Source organism: Rhinopithecus bieti, unplaced genomic scaffold (assembly GCF_001698545.2).
Source record: "Rhinopithecus bieti isolate Rb0 unplaced genomic scaffold, ASM169854v2 scaffold_15197, whole genome shotgun sequence".
Classification (NCBI taxonomy): domain Eukaryota; kingdom Metazoa; phylum Chordata; class Mammalia; order Primates; family Cercopithecidae; genus Rhinopithecus; species Rhinopithecus bieti.
This window is the reverse complement of record NW_016808366.1, coordinates 791821-807578: the sequence shown is the minus strand read 5'-3', so window position 1 is coordinate 807578 and position 15758 is coordinate 791821. Positions and strand designations below refer to the sequence as shown.

Sequence of the window (15758 nt, the reverse complement as noted above, 5' to 3'; positions counted from 1 at the left end):
TCCTGCATTTAAATTTTAAAGTTGAACTGTACAAGATCAGGATAGGAGAGATTTACTGTTACACATTAGTTCAAGGCCTGAAGTGTGACTTGAGCAAAAGCACATTCACCATTTGTTCAGCAAATGGTTGTTAGTACCACCTATATACTAAGCACTAATACTAGTGATACAGAGATAATATCCAGCCCCAGTTCAAGGAGCCCACAGTTTATAGGGTAGACAGACAAAAGTAAAAATTATGGTGTGGTTTCAATGTTCAGTCAGTCACTGAATACTTACTATCTACTGTAGGATACGTAGAGGCTGTTGTGGGTCCTGGAGCTAGCCAGAGTTACTAATCTTGTATAGCTTATTTTCTGGAGTGTATAAGAAGGGAGACAGAGTGCAAAAGTCCTGAGGTGGTAAATAAGGTTGGTGTTAGGTGTATGTGGATCAGAAAAGCCAACCTGGCTGGAGGATAGTTGGGTGGCTAGATGATTAGTTAGGCAAGGGTCAGGTCTTGCAGGGCCTTTTTGAAGACGATGGTAAGAACTTTAGGTTTTATCTTAAGTGTTTTGGAAAGGCATTCCAGAGTTTTCAGTGGAGAAATGACATGATCAGGTTTCTGTTTGACTAATAAACCTAGAAATGTGTGTGTGGTTGCAGAAACACTGATGAGGAAACCATTGCAGTCATCCAGAGTAGAGAGAAGAAAATCCTTCTTGGAGAAAATGGGCAAGGGTTCATAAAGGAATAATGTCATATTAGAACCATGGATGACAGGACATTTGCTAGGCAGGAAAGTCAGGCATGTGTGTTAGATGAACCAGAAATAACTTTGGATGACTAGTTGGGTGGGCGAGTGAGCGGCAGGAGGTAGAGCTGATGGCAAACAGGGAAGGGCTTTGAAGGTTGATCTAGGGATGCAAGGTTATCAAATTGCGCAACTACCAAGTTCTATGTAGGTATGTCCTTTGGAGTTGTGCAGCAAGGTAGCCTTGGTAGGAAGTTTGACTCTGAACCTAAAGGCAGCTATACAGGGCTTTTACTTAGTATAGAGACTGGAAGCTGGCATCTGGGATGACCGGGTGGGGCAGTGCTAGGATGGAAACCAAGCAGGACACAAGAGACTCTAATAAAGGCCTGAAGTTAGGTAGGGGCTGTTGAACTGGAAATGGAGGGTTTGGGCTTGGAATGAACAGTAAAGAGGATTTGAGGTGTGGATTGGGGGGAGAAGCTAATGAGGCCTTTTTATTTATTTTGCTTGTTTTGTTTTGTTTTTGTTTTTATATGAGGCCTTTTAAAAAATACAAAAAACAGGCCGGGCGCGGTGGCTCAAGCCTGTAATCCCAGCACTTTGGGAGGCCGAGATGGGCGGATCACGAGGTCAGGAGATCGAGACCATCCTGGCTGACACGGTGAAACCCCGTCTCTACTAAAAAATACAAAAAACTAGCCGGGCGAGGTGGTGGGCGCCTATATATGGTCCCAGCTACTTGGGAGGCTGAGGCAGGAGAATGGCGTGAACCCGGGAGGCGGAGCTTGCAGTGAGCTGAGATCCAGCCACTGCACCCCAGCCTGGGCGACAGAGCGAGACTCCGTCTCAAAAAAAAAAAAAAAAAAAAAAAAAAAAAAAAAAAAAAAAAAAAAAAAAAAAAAAAAAAAAAAAAAATACAAAAAACAGTATAAAATATTGAAACAATACAGAAGTATGGAGTTCACAAAATTCTCATCTTCCACTCCTTTGAGCTACCTAAAACATTTGGTGTATCTTCCATTTTTCTGTGTGTGTATTTATTTATTTTATGTTTGTATTCAAATCTATTATAAAGATACACCTACAATTGAAGTTTAAAATGGAAGTTTACAATTGAAGTAAAAAATGGTCATACACTTCTTGTTGTTATTACTATTATGTGAAATGGAGTCTTGTATACAGTGCCGTGATCTCAGCTCACTGCAACCTCCAACTCCCAGGTTCAAGTGATTCTTCTGGCTCAGCCTCCCAAGTATCTGGGACTACAGGTGTGCACCACCACACCCAGCTGATTTTTGTATTTTTGGTAGAGACTAGGTTTCACCATGTTGGCCATGCTGGTATTGAACTGACCTCAAGTGATCCGCCCACCTCGGCTTCCCATAGTGCTGGGATTACAGCAGTGAGTCACTGTGCCCAGCCTATTTTTTATTTTTTCATATGATACCAATATAATATAGTTCTGTCTTGTTTTGTAGCCGCTATTCAGCATTCCGTTGTTCAGATGTATCATATTTAGTCAACAGACCTGTAAGCTGGCTTAGGTTTTTCACTATTCCCAGCATTAGTGAAATGAGCATTCTTTTTTATTTGTCTCTGTACTGTGTGAACACTGCCTTGGAGAGCATGTGAGGTGACATGCATGGAATTCAGATTGTGACTTGGGGGAAGCTGTGATCCTGATCCCTTGAGGGAACATGTATTCTGCTCTGGGTCTGTCCTTGGGGAACCTCCAAGGGAGTGATCAGAATGGTCAGGAGTCTGCAGGCCACATTCTAGGGGCAACAGTCAAAAGAACTAGGACTGTTTATCCAGATTTCAGCTGGGACTGTTCACAGCTTCCACATATCAGATGAGTTCTCATAGGGAGATAGGGTAAGGCCTTCCCATGGAGCTGGGGAAGAGCACCTACCAGGTAGAAGTAAGAATTCCACAGAGTTAGGTCAGTTTGGGTAGGATTTGTATGGACCTAGACTTCCTGATGATTAGATTGTAAGACTGGGTTTTCTGTCACTGGGAGCGTTCACGCAGGGGCCAGGGTGCTGTGGAGGGCAGTATGTGAAGCAAGTTGAACTCTTCACATTCCAACTTTGATAACAGCATTCCAGATGGAGACTGAGAGAGACCAAGATGGGGTACTGTGGGCTGCGAGGGAGGAGCGATTGACTGAGGATCAGTATAGGGGAGGGCTGAGGCTGGAGGCATGTCGGGGTATAGCTCTGGGAAACCTGGAATGCTGAGTGAAGCTCAGTGAAAGATCTAACCTCATGTGCACTGCTGGTGGAGTGGTCTTCAGGTGTATGGGCCAAGGGGGACACAGGGATAACGAGGTCTGAGGGTGATTGTTATGGTGACTGCAGGAGGATGGAATACCCAGGTGTTGTCATGGTGCTCCATGCAAGTAAATGTTTCCAGCAGAGGGAAGGGGTGAATCAGAGAAGCTTGGTGCTGCCTGGTTAGAAGGGCAAGACATCAGTTAGTTTGGAACTGGCTGGGCAGGGAACTGGGACTGGAGATGAACTTTCAGATTTCATTCTGCAAATACATATTGTCTAGGTGCTTGGGATAGAGCAATAAACAGAACAGCTAAATATTCCTTTCTCACAGAGTTTATATTTTAGTGGGGGGAAACAGTATATAAATGTATATAATGTTAGACATTGAGAAAAAGCAGAAAAGGGGTATGCAATATCGGGGCAGTGGGGTTGAAATTTTAGAGGGGCTAAAAGGGAGAGCCTATATATGTATATATGTAAAACAGGGAAGATTATTTTGAGTAAAGACTTGTGGGGAAAGGGAGCAGTGAGCCATGTGGATATAATGCAGAGAAAGAAGACATTCCAGGTACTGCAAAGTGTTTGGGGGTAGAAACAAACTTGGCTGGCTGGGTACGGTGGCACACACTATCATGCCAGGACTTTGTGAGGCTGAGGCGGATGGATTGCTTGATCCGAGGAGTTTGAGAGCAGCCTGGACAACATAGTGAGACCCTGTCTCAACAAAGAAAAAAAAAATTAGCTGGGCACGGTGGTGCACACCTGTAGTCCCAGCTACTTGGGAGGCTGAGGTGGGAGGGATCGCTTGAACCCAAGAGGCAGAGGTTGTGGTGAGCTGAGATCTCACCACTGCGCTCCAGCCTAGGTGACAGAATGAGACTGTCTCACAAAAGAAGGAGCAAACAAACTTGGCTTATTTGAGGAGTGACAAGCAAGGTGGCTGAAATGGAATGAGCAAGAGAGATGATATTAGGAGATCAGGTTAAAGAAATCTAGACTTTCCAGGGCATTATAGGCCATGGTATAGTTTGGATTTTTTCTTTTCTTTCTTTGTTGCCCAGGCTGGAGTACAGTGGCGCAATCTTGGCTTACTACAACCTCCACCTCCCAGGTTCAAGCGATTCTCCTACCTCAGCCTCCCAAAGTGCTAGGATTACAGGCTCCCACCACCACACCAGCTAATTATTTTATTTTTAGTAGAGACGGGGTTTCACTATGTTGGTCAGGCTGGTCTTGAACTCCTGACCTCAAGTGATCCAGCCACCTTGGCCTCCCAAAGTGCTGGGATTATAGGCGTGAACCACCACATCTGGCCAAGTTTGGGTTTTTTCTAAGTACGGTGGTAAATGGGAAATATTAGAGGATTCAGGCAGAGGCGTGATAAGACTTCACTTTTTTTTTTCTTTTTTTTTTCTTGAGATGGAGTCTTGTTCTTGTTGCCTAGGCTGGTGTATAGTGGCATGATCTCAGCTCACTGCAACCTCCACCTCCTGGGTTCAAGCAATTCTTCTGCCTCAGCCTCCTGAGTAGCCAGGATTACAGGCACGCGCCACCATGCCCGGCTAATTTTTGTATTTTTTTTAGTAGAGACGGGCTTTCACCATGTTGGCTAGGCTGGTCTCAAACTCCCGACCTCAAGTGATCTACCCACCTTGGCCTCCCAAAGTGCCAGGATTACAGGCATGAGCCACCGTGTCCAGCCTCACTTATGTTTTAATAGGATCAGCCTGACTGCTGTATTTAGAATAGCCTGCTGGGGTGGAGGTGGGGGAATGGAGGTGGAGACAGCATAGAATAAGGGAGACCAGTTGAAGGGGCTAATGCTGTAAGCCAGGTGAGGAACAGTGATGGCTTAGATTGGGCAGCAGCAGTGGAAATAGGAGTTGGACATGAGCACTCATTAGAGGTGAGGAGAATTAGTAAGGGGATCATAACTCCACCCTAAGAGTTAGGTCCCCCGGGTTAGTGAGAAATCACTGGAAGAAGATACTTTGTGGATCATAGTTATATTTGGGGTTATATTAGGATCAGAACTTGAATTAGGGTCTGACCTGGAACCAGTAAGGGGGTCAGAAAGATTTATTGGTCTTTGCAAAGACCAAGATTAGAGTCTGGGTTTGGACAGCCCTATTGGGATTAAGACAAATTTTAGGGTGAGGATAGTTTGGGGTCACAGTTGTAGATGGAGGCTAGTACCCCATTTCAATATCTTCAGACCAGGGTTGGTTGTAACTGCCGCCATCTGTGCCAGTGAGCTCACCTGGGGGTGGAGGAGTTTGGAAGCTATAAGGCCTTTTCTTCCTTGGGTGTCACGGGGGTGGACGTATGCTTAGCCCTGCCTGGGTCCCAAGCTGGGACCTGCAGTCGGGGAATGGGAGAGAAGGCTCCCTGGTGCTTGACCCAGCTTCTTTTCCCTCAGATGGCCCACTGCGTGACCTTGGTTCAGCTGTCCATTTCCTGTGACCATCTCATTGACAAGGACATCGGCTCCAAGTCTGATCCACTCTGCGTCCTTTTACAGGATGTGGGAGGGGGTAGCTGGGCTGAGGTGAGGCAGATTATGGAGGTTAAGGTTGTGGAGGGAGTCTAATAGTGTGTTTTGGGGTGGAGGCTGTGACTGTGATGCTTACTGGCCTCTGCCCACAGCTTGGCCGGACAGAACGAGTGCGGAACTGCTCAAGCCCTGAGTTCTCCAAGACCCTGCAGCTTGAGTACCACTTTGAGACAGTTCAGAAGCTACGCTTTGGAATCTATGACATAGACAACAAGACACCAGCGCTGGGGGATGATGACTTCCTAGGGGGTGCTGAGTGTTCCCTAGGACAGGTATGTAGGGCTGGGGATTAGGATCCTTCAGACACAGGTCGTGAGACAATCTAGCCTGCCTGGAGGTAGGCGGCAAGCAGGACCTAACCCTGCCTGTTAATCCTGAAACTCCCTTGCCCACTTTGCCCCAGATTGTGTCCAGCCAGGTACTGACACTACCCTTGATGCTGAAGCCTGGAAAACCCGCTGGGCAGGGGACCATCACGGTAAGGAACCCAACAAGGGTTGGGGAGGGACTTAACATCAGTGAATTCATGAGGTGATGTAGTCTTCCCCTACCTAGGTCTCAGCTCAGGAGTTGAAGGACAATCGTGTAGTGACCATGGAGGTAGAGGCCAGAAACCTAGATAAGAAGGTGTGTCTGGAAGTAGGCACTGGTAATCCAAGAGTTAAGGGGCCAAGGATGGTGTATGGGGGTGGGGGTGTGGACAGAGGGATGGCATAGTGGTGGTTTGTTCCTGAGTTTTGTAACTGGGGTCTCGCGTTGGCAGGACTTCCTGGGAAAATCGGATCCATTTCTGGAGTTCTTCCGCCAGCGTGATGGGAAATGGCACCTGGTGTACAGATCTGAGGTATGAGACCCCTGGGATTGGGCAGGTTGGGGTAGGAGAGAATCTCCTGGGGCCTGTGACTAGCAAGGTTTGGAACTCGGGGAGAAAGAAACTGCAGGTGGGCAGAGAAGTGTGGCAGCTCCTCACTGGCCATGCCAGAACTCACTGGAGGCCTTGGCCTCCACTTTCAGGTCATCAAGAACAACCTGAACCCTACATGGAAGCGTTTCTCAGTCCCTGTTCAGCATTTCTGTGGTGGGGACCCCAGCACACCCATCGAGGTGAGGAGCTTGTCTCCTGCGTGGACTGCGCTGGGGAAGAGAACCTGGGGAGGGACTTATTCTCATCTGCCACCTGACTCGTTTATGTCCACACACACTTTCCCCTCAGGTGCGATGCTCTGATTATGACAGTGACGGGTCACATGATCTCATCGGTATCTTCCACACCAGCTTGGCCCAGCTGCAAGCAGTCCCGGTGAGAGCTGGTCTTGCCATGGGTGTGGAAATGGGCCTAGATAGCTGAAGCTCGGAGTTAAGAGAGGGAGGAGAAGGCAGCTCGAGTCCTTGGCTGATGCTCTTGAGAATTTCCTACCCTAATTTTTCTGTCCTCACCAGGCTGAGTTTGAATGCATCCACCCTGAGAAGCAGCAGAAAAAGAAAAGCTACAAAAACTCTGGAACTATTTGTGTCAAGATTTGCCGGGTGAGACAAAAGCCCATGTAACCAAGGCTCTGATTCCTGAGCTCCATGACATCAACTGCTATCACCCCAGGCATGACCCTGGTTTCATTTGCAGGTAGAAACAGAGTATTCCTTTCTGGACTATGTGATGGGAGGCTGTCAGATCAACTTCACTGTAAGTTGCCTTACCAAGGGCAAGAGAACAGGTCTGGGGCTCAAGGTGGTCTTTAGCTCCCTTCCTCACCTCCTCCCAGGTGGGCGTGGACTTCACTGGCTCCAATGGAGACCCCTCCTCACCTGACTCCCTACACTACCTAAGTCCAACAGGGGTCAATGAGTACCTGATGGCACTGTGGAGTGTGGGCAGCGTGGTTCAGGACTACGACTCGTGAGTATCTGCTTCTCTTGGCTATACCCGTTCCCTGCAGATGCTTCAGCCTCTGGGCTCACAGTCCCCTCACTGCCTCTTGCCCAATACACTGTCCTCCCACAGAGACAAGCTGTTCCCTGCATTTGGATTTGGGGCCCAGGTTCCCCCTGACTGGCAGGTGAGCTCCCTCTCTTTCTGCCACTCCTGTTTTCAGTTTCAGGGTCCTGATTTTGGGGGATGTGGTAAATTTAGTTGCTACCTGGCACTCAGGTTTAAGAGGAGATGCAGGGATGGATTCCTGCAGGCATGTAGACAGCAAGTACTTAGGACTCCATAGCTCCTGTAGGAATCTTGGCACACGCCATAGTGTTCTTTTTCATTAGCACAGAGGTCATGGGGAAAGAACCTCGTTTTCATTCTTGTCTCCAGGTCTCGCATGAATTTGCCTTGAATTTCAACCCTGGTAACCCCTACTGTGCAGGTAAGTTTCCCTGTCCACCCTGAGGCAGGTCAGTCCACACACAGGGGCAAGCCTGCATGAGTAAATTTAGGGAGAGTGAGGGCAGATACCTGCCTTCATTGTCCAGAGGGTGGATTTTATTTAATTTTTATTTTTGGGGAAAGAGTCTTGCTCTGTCACCCAGGCTGGAGTGCAGTGGCGCAATCTTGGCTTACTTGCCTACTGGCTTCAAGCAATTCTTCTGCCTCAGCCTCCCAAGTAGCTGGGACTACAGGCGCATGCCACCATGCCTGGCTAATTTTTGTATGTTTAATAGAGACGGGGTTTCGCCATGTTGGCCAAGCTGGTCTCGAACTCGTGACCTCAGGTGATTCACCTGCCTTGGCCTCCCAAAGTGCTGGGATTACAGGCTTGAGCACTGCGCCCAGCCCAGAGGGTGGGGAGGGACTTAACATCAGTGAATTCGTGAGGTGATGTCGTCTTCCCCTACCTAGGTCTCAGCTCAGGAATTGAAGGACAATCGTGTAGTGACCATGGAGGTAGAGGCCAGAAACCTAGATAAGAAGGTGTGTCTGGAAGTAGGCACTGGTAATCCAAGAGTCAAGAGTTTAGAGCTAGGCCTGTGGAATCAAATCATCATGTCAGGCCAGGAGTGGTGGCTCACGCCCGTAATGCTAGCACTCAGTCGGGAGGCCAAGGTGGGTGGATCCCTTGAGCCCAGGAGTTCCAGACCAGCCAAAACCCTGTCTCTACTAAAAATACAAAAATTAGCTAAGCATGTTGGCAGGTGCCTGCAGTTCTAGCTACTCAGGAGGCTGAGGTGGGAGGATCTCCTGAGCCCAGGAGGTTGAGGCTGTGGTGAGCCATGATCATGATCGTGCCACTACACTCCAGCCTGGGTGACAGAGTGAGACCCTGTCTCAAAAAAAAAAAAAAAAAAAAAATCATGCCACATGACTTGGGGCAGATTGTTTAATCTCTGTGTGCTTTGGTTTCATAAGAAGACTAAATACTGTATGAAATTGAGTACTCAAGGAGAGGCTACAAGTAAAACAGTAAGCCTGGTGCTTATTAAGTGTTCTCTGAAAAATGGTATCTGTTACATTATCATTATTATCTTTGCCTAGAACCTAACGGGTACTTACTTGAGCATCAGTGGAAGCCTTGTTTACCTCCTTGCAGGGTGTGTTTTGCGAGTCCACCAAGCCCTTTTGTTGTGGGCCAAACCTTTTGACTCCCCAGCACCCCAAGGTGGGCACGAGCTGAAGTGGAAAATGTGACCTGACCTGATCTGATCTGGGTTTTAAAATTTTAATTTTGTATTTCAACTAAGTTCAGACTTAGAGAAAAGTTGCAAGAATAATCATAGGAGCTCAGTTCCTTGGAACTCAGGGGTCAGGGCCTGAGTTCACAGGGGCTCTTCACCTTTATCCCAATTACCCTAACATAACAATTTACCACATTTACTTTCTCTTTTCTCATACCTGTATACAGTGTGTGTGTGTGTGTGTGTATATATATATATGAGTGTGTGTATGTACATGTATACATATATACATATATTCACATTTCAAGGGAAATAAATGTATGTGTTTATGTATGTATACGCATGTATACATATGTCGGAGAATGCTGTAATAAATAGCCCTGCCTCGGGTTTGCCTCTGTGGTCCTGCCAACTTTGTACCCATCATTATTCACCTGGCTCTTTACCTCTGAGTACTTCAGTATCTCCTAAAATGAAAGACTCTTTCTTACATATCACACACCAATCCTCAAAATCAGGAAATTGACATCTATACTATTATCCAACCTATAGCATTTATTCAGATTTTGCCAATTGTCCTAATATCTTTTACAGCAAAAGAAAATCTCAGATCACACATTGCATTCAGTTAGTATATATTTTTTGTATGGACGACTTCTTGCCTTTCATGATATTAACATTTCATGATATAAACAATATAGGCCAGATATTTTCTAGAATGTCCCTCAGTTTGAGTTTACCCGATAAATCCTCAGGATTAGATTCAGGTTGTACATTTTTGGCAGGAATACCACCAAAGTGATGCTGTGTATTCTCAGTGCATCATATTCAGAGGCACATGATGTTGATTTGTCCTGTTACCAGTCATGTTAACTTTGGTCACTTAGTTAAGGTCAGATCTACCAGGTTTCTCCATTATACAAGTACTATTTTCCCCTTTCTAATTAGTAAGTATATTTCGGGAAGAGACTATATAAATATCCATCACATACACATCAACTTTCCCCTCTAGTTTTTTATTTTTTAAGTGATGGGGGTCTCACTATGTTGCCTAAGCTGGCCTTGAACCCCTGGGCTCAAGCAGTCCTCCCACCTCAGCCTCGTGAGTAGCTGGGACTACAGGCATATGTCACTGTGCCTGGCTATACTTTCTAGTTTTAACATCCATTGATGATCCTTGCCTGAATCAGTCATTTCTATGATTGTCAAATGATTGTGTAATTCTTCCTTCTACATTTATTAGGAGCTTTCCCTTCTCCCACAGTAATTAATCCATAGTACGGATCCTTATTGTATCAAATGGATTATTATTAAATAGGTTATACTCTGATGCTCAAACTCTCCTGGATTTGTCCAGGAGAATCCCTCTCATCTGGGTGTTAATTCAAGCTGTGATTTAGGGCAAGTCCCCTCCTGTCTTTGAACTTTAGTTTCCTCATGTGTAGGAGAGAGTCAAGTACCCTGGTTTACAAGGGTGAATGAATGAAATGCACCCAGGTTCCCAGATCTCCTGGGCTGGGATGGGGTGATTTCAGGACTGGTGTAGTACTGAGAGGTCCAGGACTTTACGGTATTTCTTGCTCTCCTCTACAGGCATCCAGGGCATTGTGGATGCCTACCGCCAAGCCCTGCCCCAAGTTCGCCTCTATGGCCCCACCAACTTTGCACCCATCATCAACCACGTGGCCAGGTTTGCAGCCCAGGCTGCACATCAGGGGACTGCCTCGGTGAGAGTCATGGGCGGCAGTGGCAGTGGTGGCAGTCAAAGGCTTCCTTGAGGGTTATGGAACAAAGGACTTTTTTTTTTTTTTTTTTTTTTTTTTTTTTTGAGATGGACTCTTGCTCTGTCACCCAGGCTGGAGTGCAGTGATGCAATCTCAGCTCACTGCAACCTCCACCTCCTGGGTTCAAGTGATTCTCCTGCCTCAGCCTTCCTAATAGCTTGGATTACAGGCATGTGCCACCATGCCCAGCTAATTTTTATATTTTTAATAGAGACAGGGTTTCACCATGTTGGCTGGGGTGGTCGCAAACTCCTGATCTCAAATGATCTGCTTGTCTTGGCCTCCCAAAGTGCTGGGATTACAGGCGTGAGCCATTGCGCCCGGCCTGTATCAGTGTGGGGATGTGTGGCTGGGGTGTTTGCAGGGGTTTGGGAGGAGGATCTGCTTCAGGACTTGAATGGGCTTGTCCCTAGCAATACTTCGTGCTGTTGCTGCTGACTGATGGTGCTGTGACCGATGTGGAAGCCACACGTGAGGCTGTGGTGCGAGCCTCGAACCTGCCCATGTCAGTGATCATTGTGGGTGTGGGTGGTGCTGACTTTGAGGCCATGGAGCAGCTGGATGCTGATGGTGGACCCCTGCATACACGTTCTGGGCAGGCTGCTACCCGCGACATTGTGCAGTTTGTACCCTACCGCCGGTTCCAGAATGTGAGTGGGTGCAAATTTGATCTGGGAGTTTACCCTTTCACCTTTCCCTGATGTGAGTAGGGTTTAGGCCCAAGGGATGCTCACCTTTTCCTCTAAGTCTGGGGTATGGTTGAGTTCTTGGGTATGAAATGCAGACTTTGGGCAGCTGTTCTGGGCCACCACTGACCTTTCCCTTTTCTTGGCAGGCCCCTCGGGAGGCACTGGCACAGACTGTACTCGCAGAAGTGCCCACACAACTGGTCTCGTACTTCAGGGCCCAGGGTTGGGCCCCACTCAAGCCACTTCCACCCTCAGCCAAGGGTCCTGCACAGGCCCCCCAGGCCTAGGTTCCCTTGGAGGCTGTGGCAAGTCCTGAATCCTGTGTCCCAGAGGTCCCTCGGGGCCACAACCCAACCCTTCACGCTCTCCTCAGTGCTAGCACTTTGTATTTTTTGATACTTTTATACTTGTTTCTGCTTTTGCTGCTCTTGATCCCACCTGCTTGCTCCTGACAACTTTCATTCAATAAAGACCAGTGAAGACCAATGCTTTGCCACCACTCTGTGTGTGTAAATTTTAGGTGGGAGGCTGCTATTAGCAATGTTTATATCCCTTCTCTGCACCTCAGTTTGTTGACTTAGGGGTTGTTAAGTGAAGGATGCCTGTGGTGTAAAGCCCCACTCACACTTGAGTATTTCTGGGCAGATATCTATTCATTCTAGAGACACTGACTTACTGTTTTTGAAAATACAGCCAGGGGCGGTGTGATGTGCCTGTAGTCCTCAGCTTGGGAGGCTGAGGTGGGAGGACTGCTTGAGCCCAGGGGTTCCAGACCAGGTCTGGGCAACATCGCAAGACCCCACTTCACACACAAGAAAAGGAAATACAAAATTTGAATGTAAGCTAAACACCCAGCTTTCACCTTCCCTCCCTCAGGGCAGAGCTGGTCTCGGAACACAAAGATGGAAAGTGTCAGACCTCATAAAAAGCAGCAAAAGGAGAAGGAAGGATGAGTTTTAAGGTGGAGCAAAGGCTATGTAGACTTCCTGGAGGGGAGGGAGTAGTGATAATTTTGGTCCTAAAGACAGGTGAAAATCCTGAATTTTTTTAAGAGCTAATTTTTTCTTAATAGAGAATACATGTATTCATTGTAGAAAAATTCTGGCTGGGCGTGGTGGCTCATGCCTGTAATCCCAGCACTTTGGGAGGCTGAGGAGGGCAGATCATTTGAGGTCAGGAGTTCAAGACCAGCCTGGCCAACATGATGAAACCCCATCTCTAATAAAAATACAGAAATTAGCTGGGTGTGGTGGCAGGTGCCTATAATTCCAACTACTCAGGAGGCTGAGGCAGGAGAATTGCTTGAACTCAGAGGCGGAGGTTGCAGAGCCAGTATTGCACCACTGCACCCCAGCCTGAGCTACAGAGTGAGATTCTGTCTCAGAAAAGAAAAGAAAAATTTTAAGTACAGAAAAAATACCACTCAAACTCCCATATCCTGATAAAACATATTGGGCATATAACTTTTTGTCTACACATACTGTTTTAGCATGTGTTAAAATTTGTTTTTCTAATTTTAAAATGTGTGCTTGTTAGTCTGAAGTTATTTCAAATATAAATATTGTACAAAGAGTGGTGGAGGTAAGGGCCCCTGTTTTTCCTAGATCTGGAAAATAGATTTTTATAAATGGAATATTTATACATACTACTTGCACCTTTTTATTTAACACATTTTGGGTGTCTTACCTATCAGAACCTATTGCTTCATTCCTTTTTTTTTTTGAGACGTAGTCTCTCTATTGCCTAGGCCGGAGTGCAGTATCGCGATCTCGGCTCACTGCAACTTCTGCCTTCTGGGTTCAAGCGATTCTCCTGCCTCTGCCTCCCAAGTAGCTGGGACTACAGGCATGCACCACCACGCCTGGCTAATTTTTGTATTTTTAGTAGAGATGTGGTTTTACTATGTTGGCTGGTCTTGAACTTGAGACCTCAGGTGATCTGCCCACCTTGGCCTCCCAAAGTGCTGGGATTACTGGCATAAGCCACTGCACTTGGCCATCTTTTTTTTTTTTTTTTTTTTTTTTGTAGGAGTGTACCTTAGTTTATTTAGCTAATCTCTTATTTATGGAGATTTGACTCCTAGTTTATTTCAGTGCTATAATGAACATCCTTGCACATATATGTCTGTGCACTTAACCAGAATGTTTCTGAAGAATTTGTTCCTAAAAGTGGAAATGCTATATCAAAGGTTATACTTAAAATTTTAATAGATATTGCAAGTTATCCTTCATAACAAAAATTATGGTCAAACTTACCCCTTTTGTTAATCTGACAGGTAAAAAAGAAGCAAAAAATAATTTTAGTTGAATTTATTTATTTTATTTTCACTTTTTTTTTTTTTTTTTTTGTGACCGAGTCTCACTCTGTTGCCCAGGCTGGAGTGCAGTGGCACAATCTCAGGTCACTGCAACCTCTGCCTCCCAGGTTCAAGTGATTCTCCTGCCTCAGTCTCTCCTGAGTAGCTGGGATTACAGGCATGCACCAGCATGCCCAGCTGATTTTTGTATTTTTAGTAGAGACAGGGTTTCACCATGTTGGTCAGGCTGGTCTCGAACTCCTGACCTCGTGATCCGCCCACCTCGGCCTCCCAAAGTGCTGGAATTACAGGCATGAGCCACCATGCCCAGCTTGAATTTATTTAAATATGAAGCATAGGTAACATCTTATATGGTTATTTGTAAATTATAGTTATTCTCAATAGCCTATTCATAGTCTGCATGTATGTGTTATAGCTTTTATTTTAAGGTTATTAGCCCTTAATCTCATATATGTTGAAAACATTTCTTCCCAGGTTGTTGTCTTTTTATTTATAGTATCCTTTGGCATATATAACTGTTTTAATATGGAAATATTATCTTTTTATTTATGCCAGTTTAACTTTTTAAAAAGTTACCCATATGTCACTTATTATTATTACTATTTAGACGGAGTCTTGCTCTGTTTCCCAGGCTGGAGTGCAGTGGTGCGATCTGAGCTCACCGCAACCTCTGCCTCCCAGGTTCAAACGATTCTCCTGCCTCAGCCTCCCTAGTAGCTGGGATTACAGGCACGCACCAGCATGTCCAACTAATTTTTGTATTTTTAGTAGAGATGGGGTTTCACAATGTTGACCAGACTGGTCTCGAACTCTCAACCTCAGGTGATCCTCCCACCTCAGCCTCCCAAAGTGCTGGGATTACAGGTATGAGCCACCATGCCCGGCCTATATATCATTAATTACTTTCAATGACTTCAGACATTCTCTTATATTACCATTTCTATTGGCTGCTTATTTTTTATAACAGTTTATCTACTTGGTTACTAAGTTTCCAATTTTCTTTATAAACAACACTGTGTTAAATTTCCTTATAAATATTACCTTTGAATACATCTATGTATTCTTTGGATACATTCTTAGAAATGGAATTGCTGTGAGTAAAGAGTATAAAAATTTGTAAGGCTTTTGGTTCCTGTTGTGAAACTACCCTCCAGAAAAGCTGCATTCATTCATAATTCTAAAACTCCCCAGATTATTTATTTATTTATTTATTTATTTATTTATTTATTTGAGACGGAGTCTCACTCTGTCGCCAGGCTGGAGTGCAGTGGCACGATCTTGGCCCACTGCAACCTCCGACTCCTGGTTCAAGTGATTTCCTGCCTCAGTCTCCCAAGTAGCTGGGACTGTAGGCACGTGCCACCACGCCCAGCTAATTTTTGTATTTTTAGTAGAGATGGGGTTTCACCATGTTAGCCAGGATGGTCTGGATCTCCTGACCTCATGATCTACCTGCCTCAGCCTCCTAAAGTGCTGGGACTACAGGCATGAGATATCACACCAGGCTGAATTTCACCTCTTAAAGGTATAAACACTATTAATAGTCTGTATATTCTTCTAAAGCTGGGAAAGTGTTAATGCCTACATCTTTATTTTTTTGTAGGAGTGTACCAGTCTCTTATTCCTGGAGATTTGAATCCTAGTTTTTTTCAAATAATGCGATAATGAACATCTTTGTACATGTATCTTTGTGCACTTAACAGGAATGTTTCTGAATAATTTGTTCCTAAAAGTGGAAGTGCTAGATCAAAGTGTATATTTAAAATTTTTTTTTTTTTTTTTTTTTTTTTTTTTTTTTT

At 45.6% G+C, this 15758-nt stretch overlaps 1 protein-coding gene across 6 annotated transcripts in view; it reads left to right on the top strand.

The window, feature by feature from the left end:
- CPNE1 (copine 1) overlaps positions 1 to 12128 on the top strand; it is a 38365-nt gene extending 26237 nt beyond the window's left edge. For all 6 annotated transcript variants that reach the window (XM_017886596.1, XM_017886599.1, XM_017886598.1 and 3 more), the window contains 15 exons: positions 5432 to 5560; positions 5659 to 5838; positions 5970 to 6044; positions 6122 to 6193; positions 6330 to 6410; positions 6581 to 6670; positions 6780 to 6866; positions 7007 to 7093; positions 7188 to 7247; positions 7327 to 7460; positions 7566 to 7620; positions 7872 to 7923; positions 10763 to 10896; positions 11367 to 11603; positions 11789 to 12128. In XM_017886596.1, the coding sequence (XP_017742085.1) occupies positions 5432 to 5560; positions 5659 to 5838; positions 5970 to 6044; positions 6122 to 6193; positions 6330 to 6410; positions 6581 to 6670; positions 6780 to 6866; positions 7007 to 7093; positions 7188 to 7247; positions 7327 to 7460; positions 7566 to 7620; positions 7872 to 7923; positions 10763 to 10896; positions 11367 to 11603; positions 11789 to 11929 (1614 nt within the window). In that variant the 3' untranslated portion in view covers positions 11930 to 12128. The remainder of the gene's footprint in view (positions 1 to 5431; positions 5561 to 5658; positions 5839 to 5969; positions 6045 to 6121; positions 6194 to 6329; positions 6411 to 6580; positions 6671 to 6779; positions 6867 to 7006; positions 7094 to 7187; positions 7248 to 7326; positions 7461 to 7565; positions 7621 to 7871; positions 7924 to 10762; positions 10897 to 11366; positions 11604 to 11788) is intronic.
- Positions 12129 to 15758: the final 3630 nt, after the last annotated feature.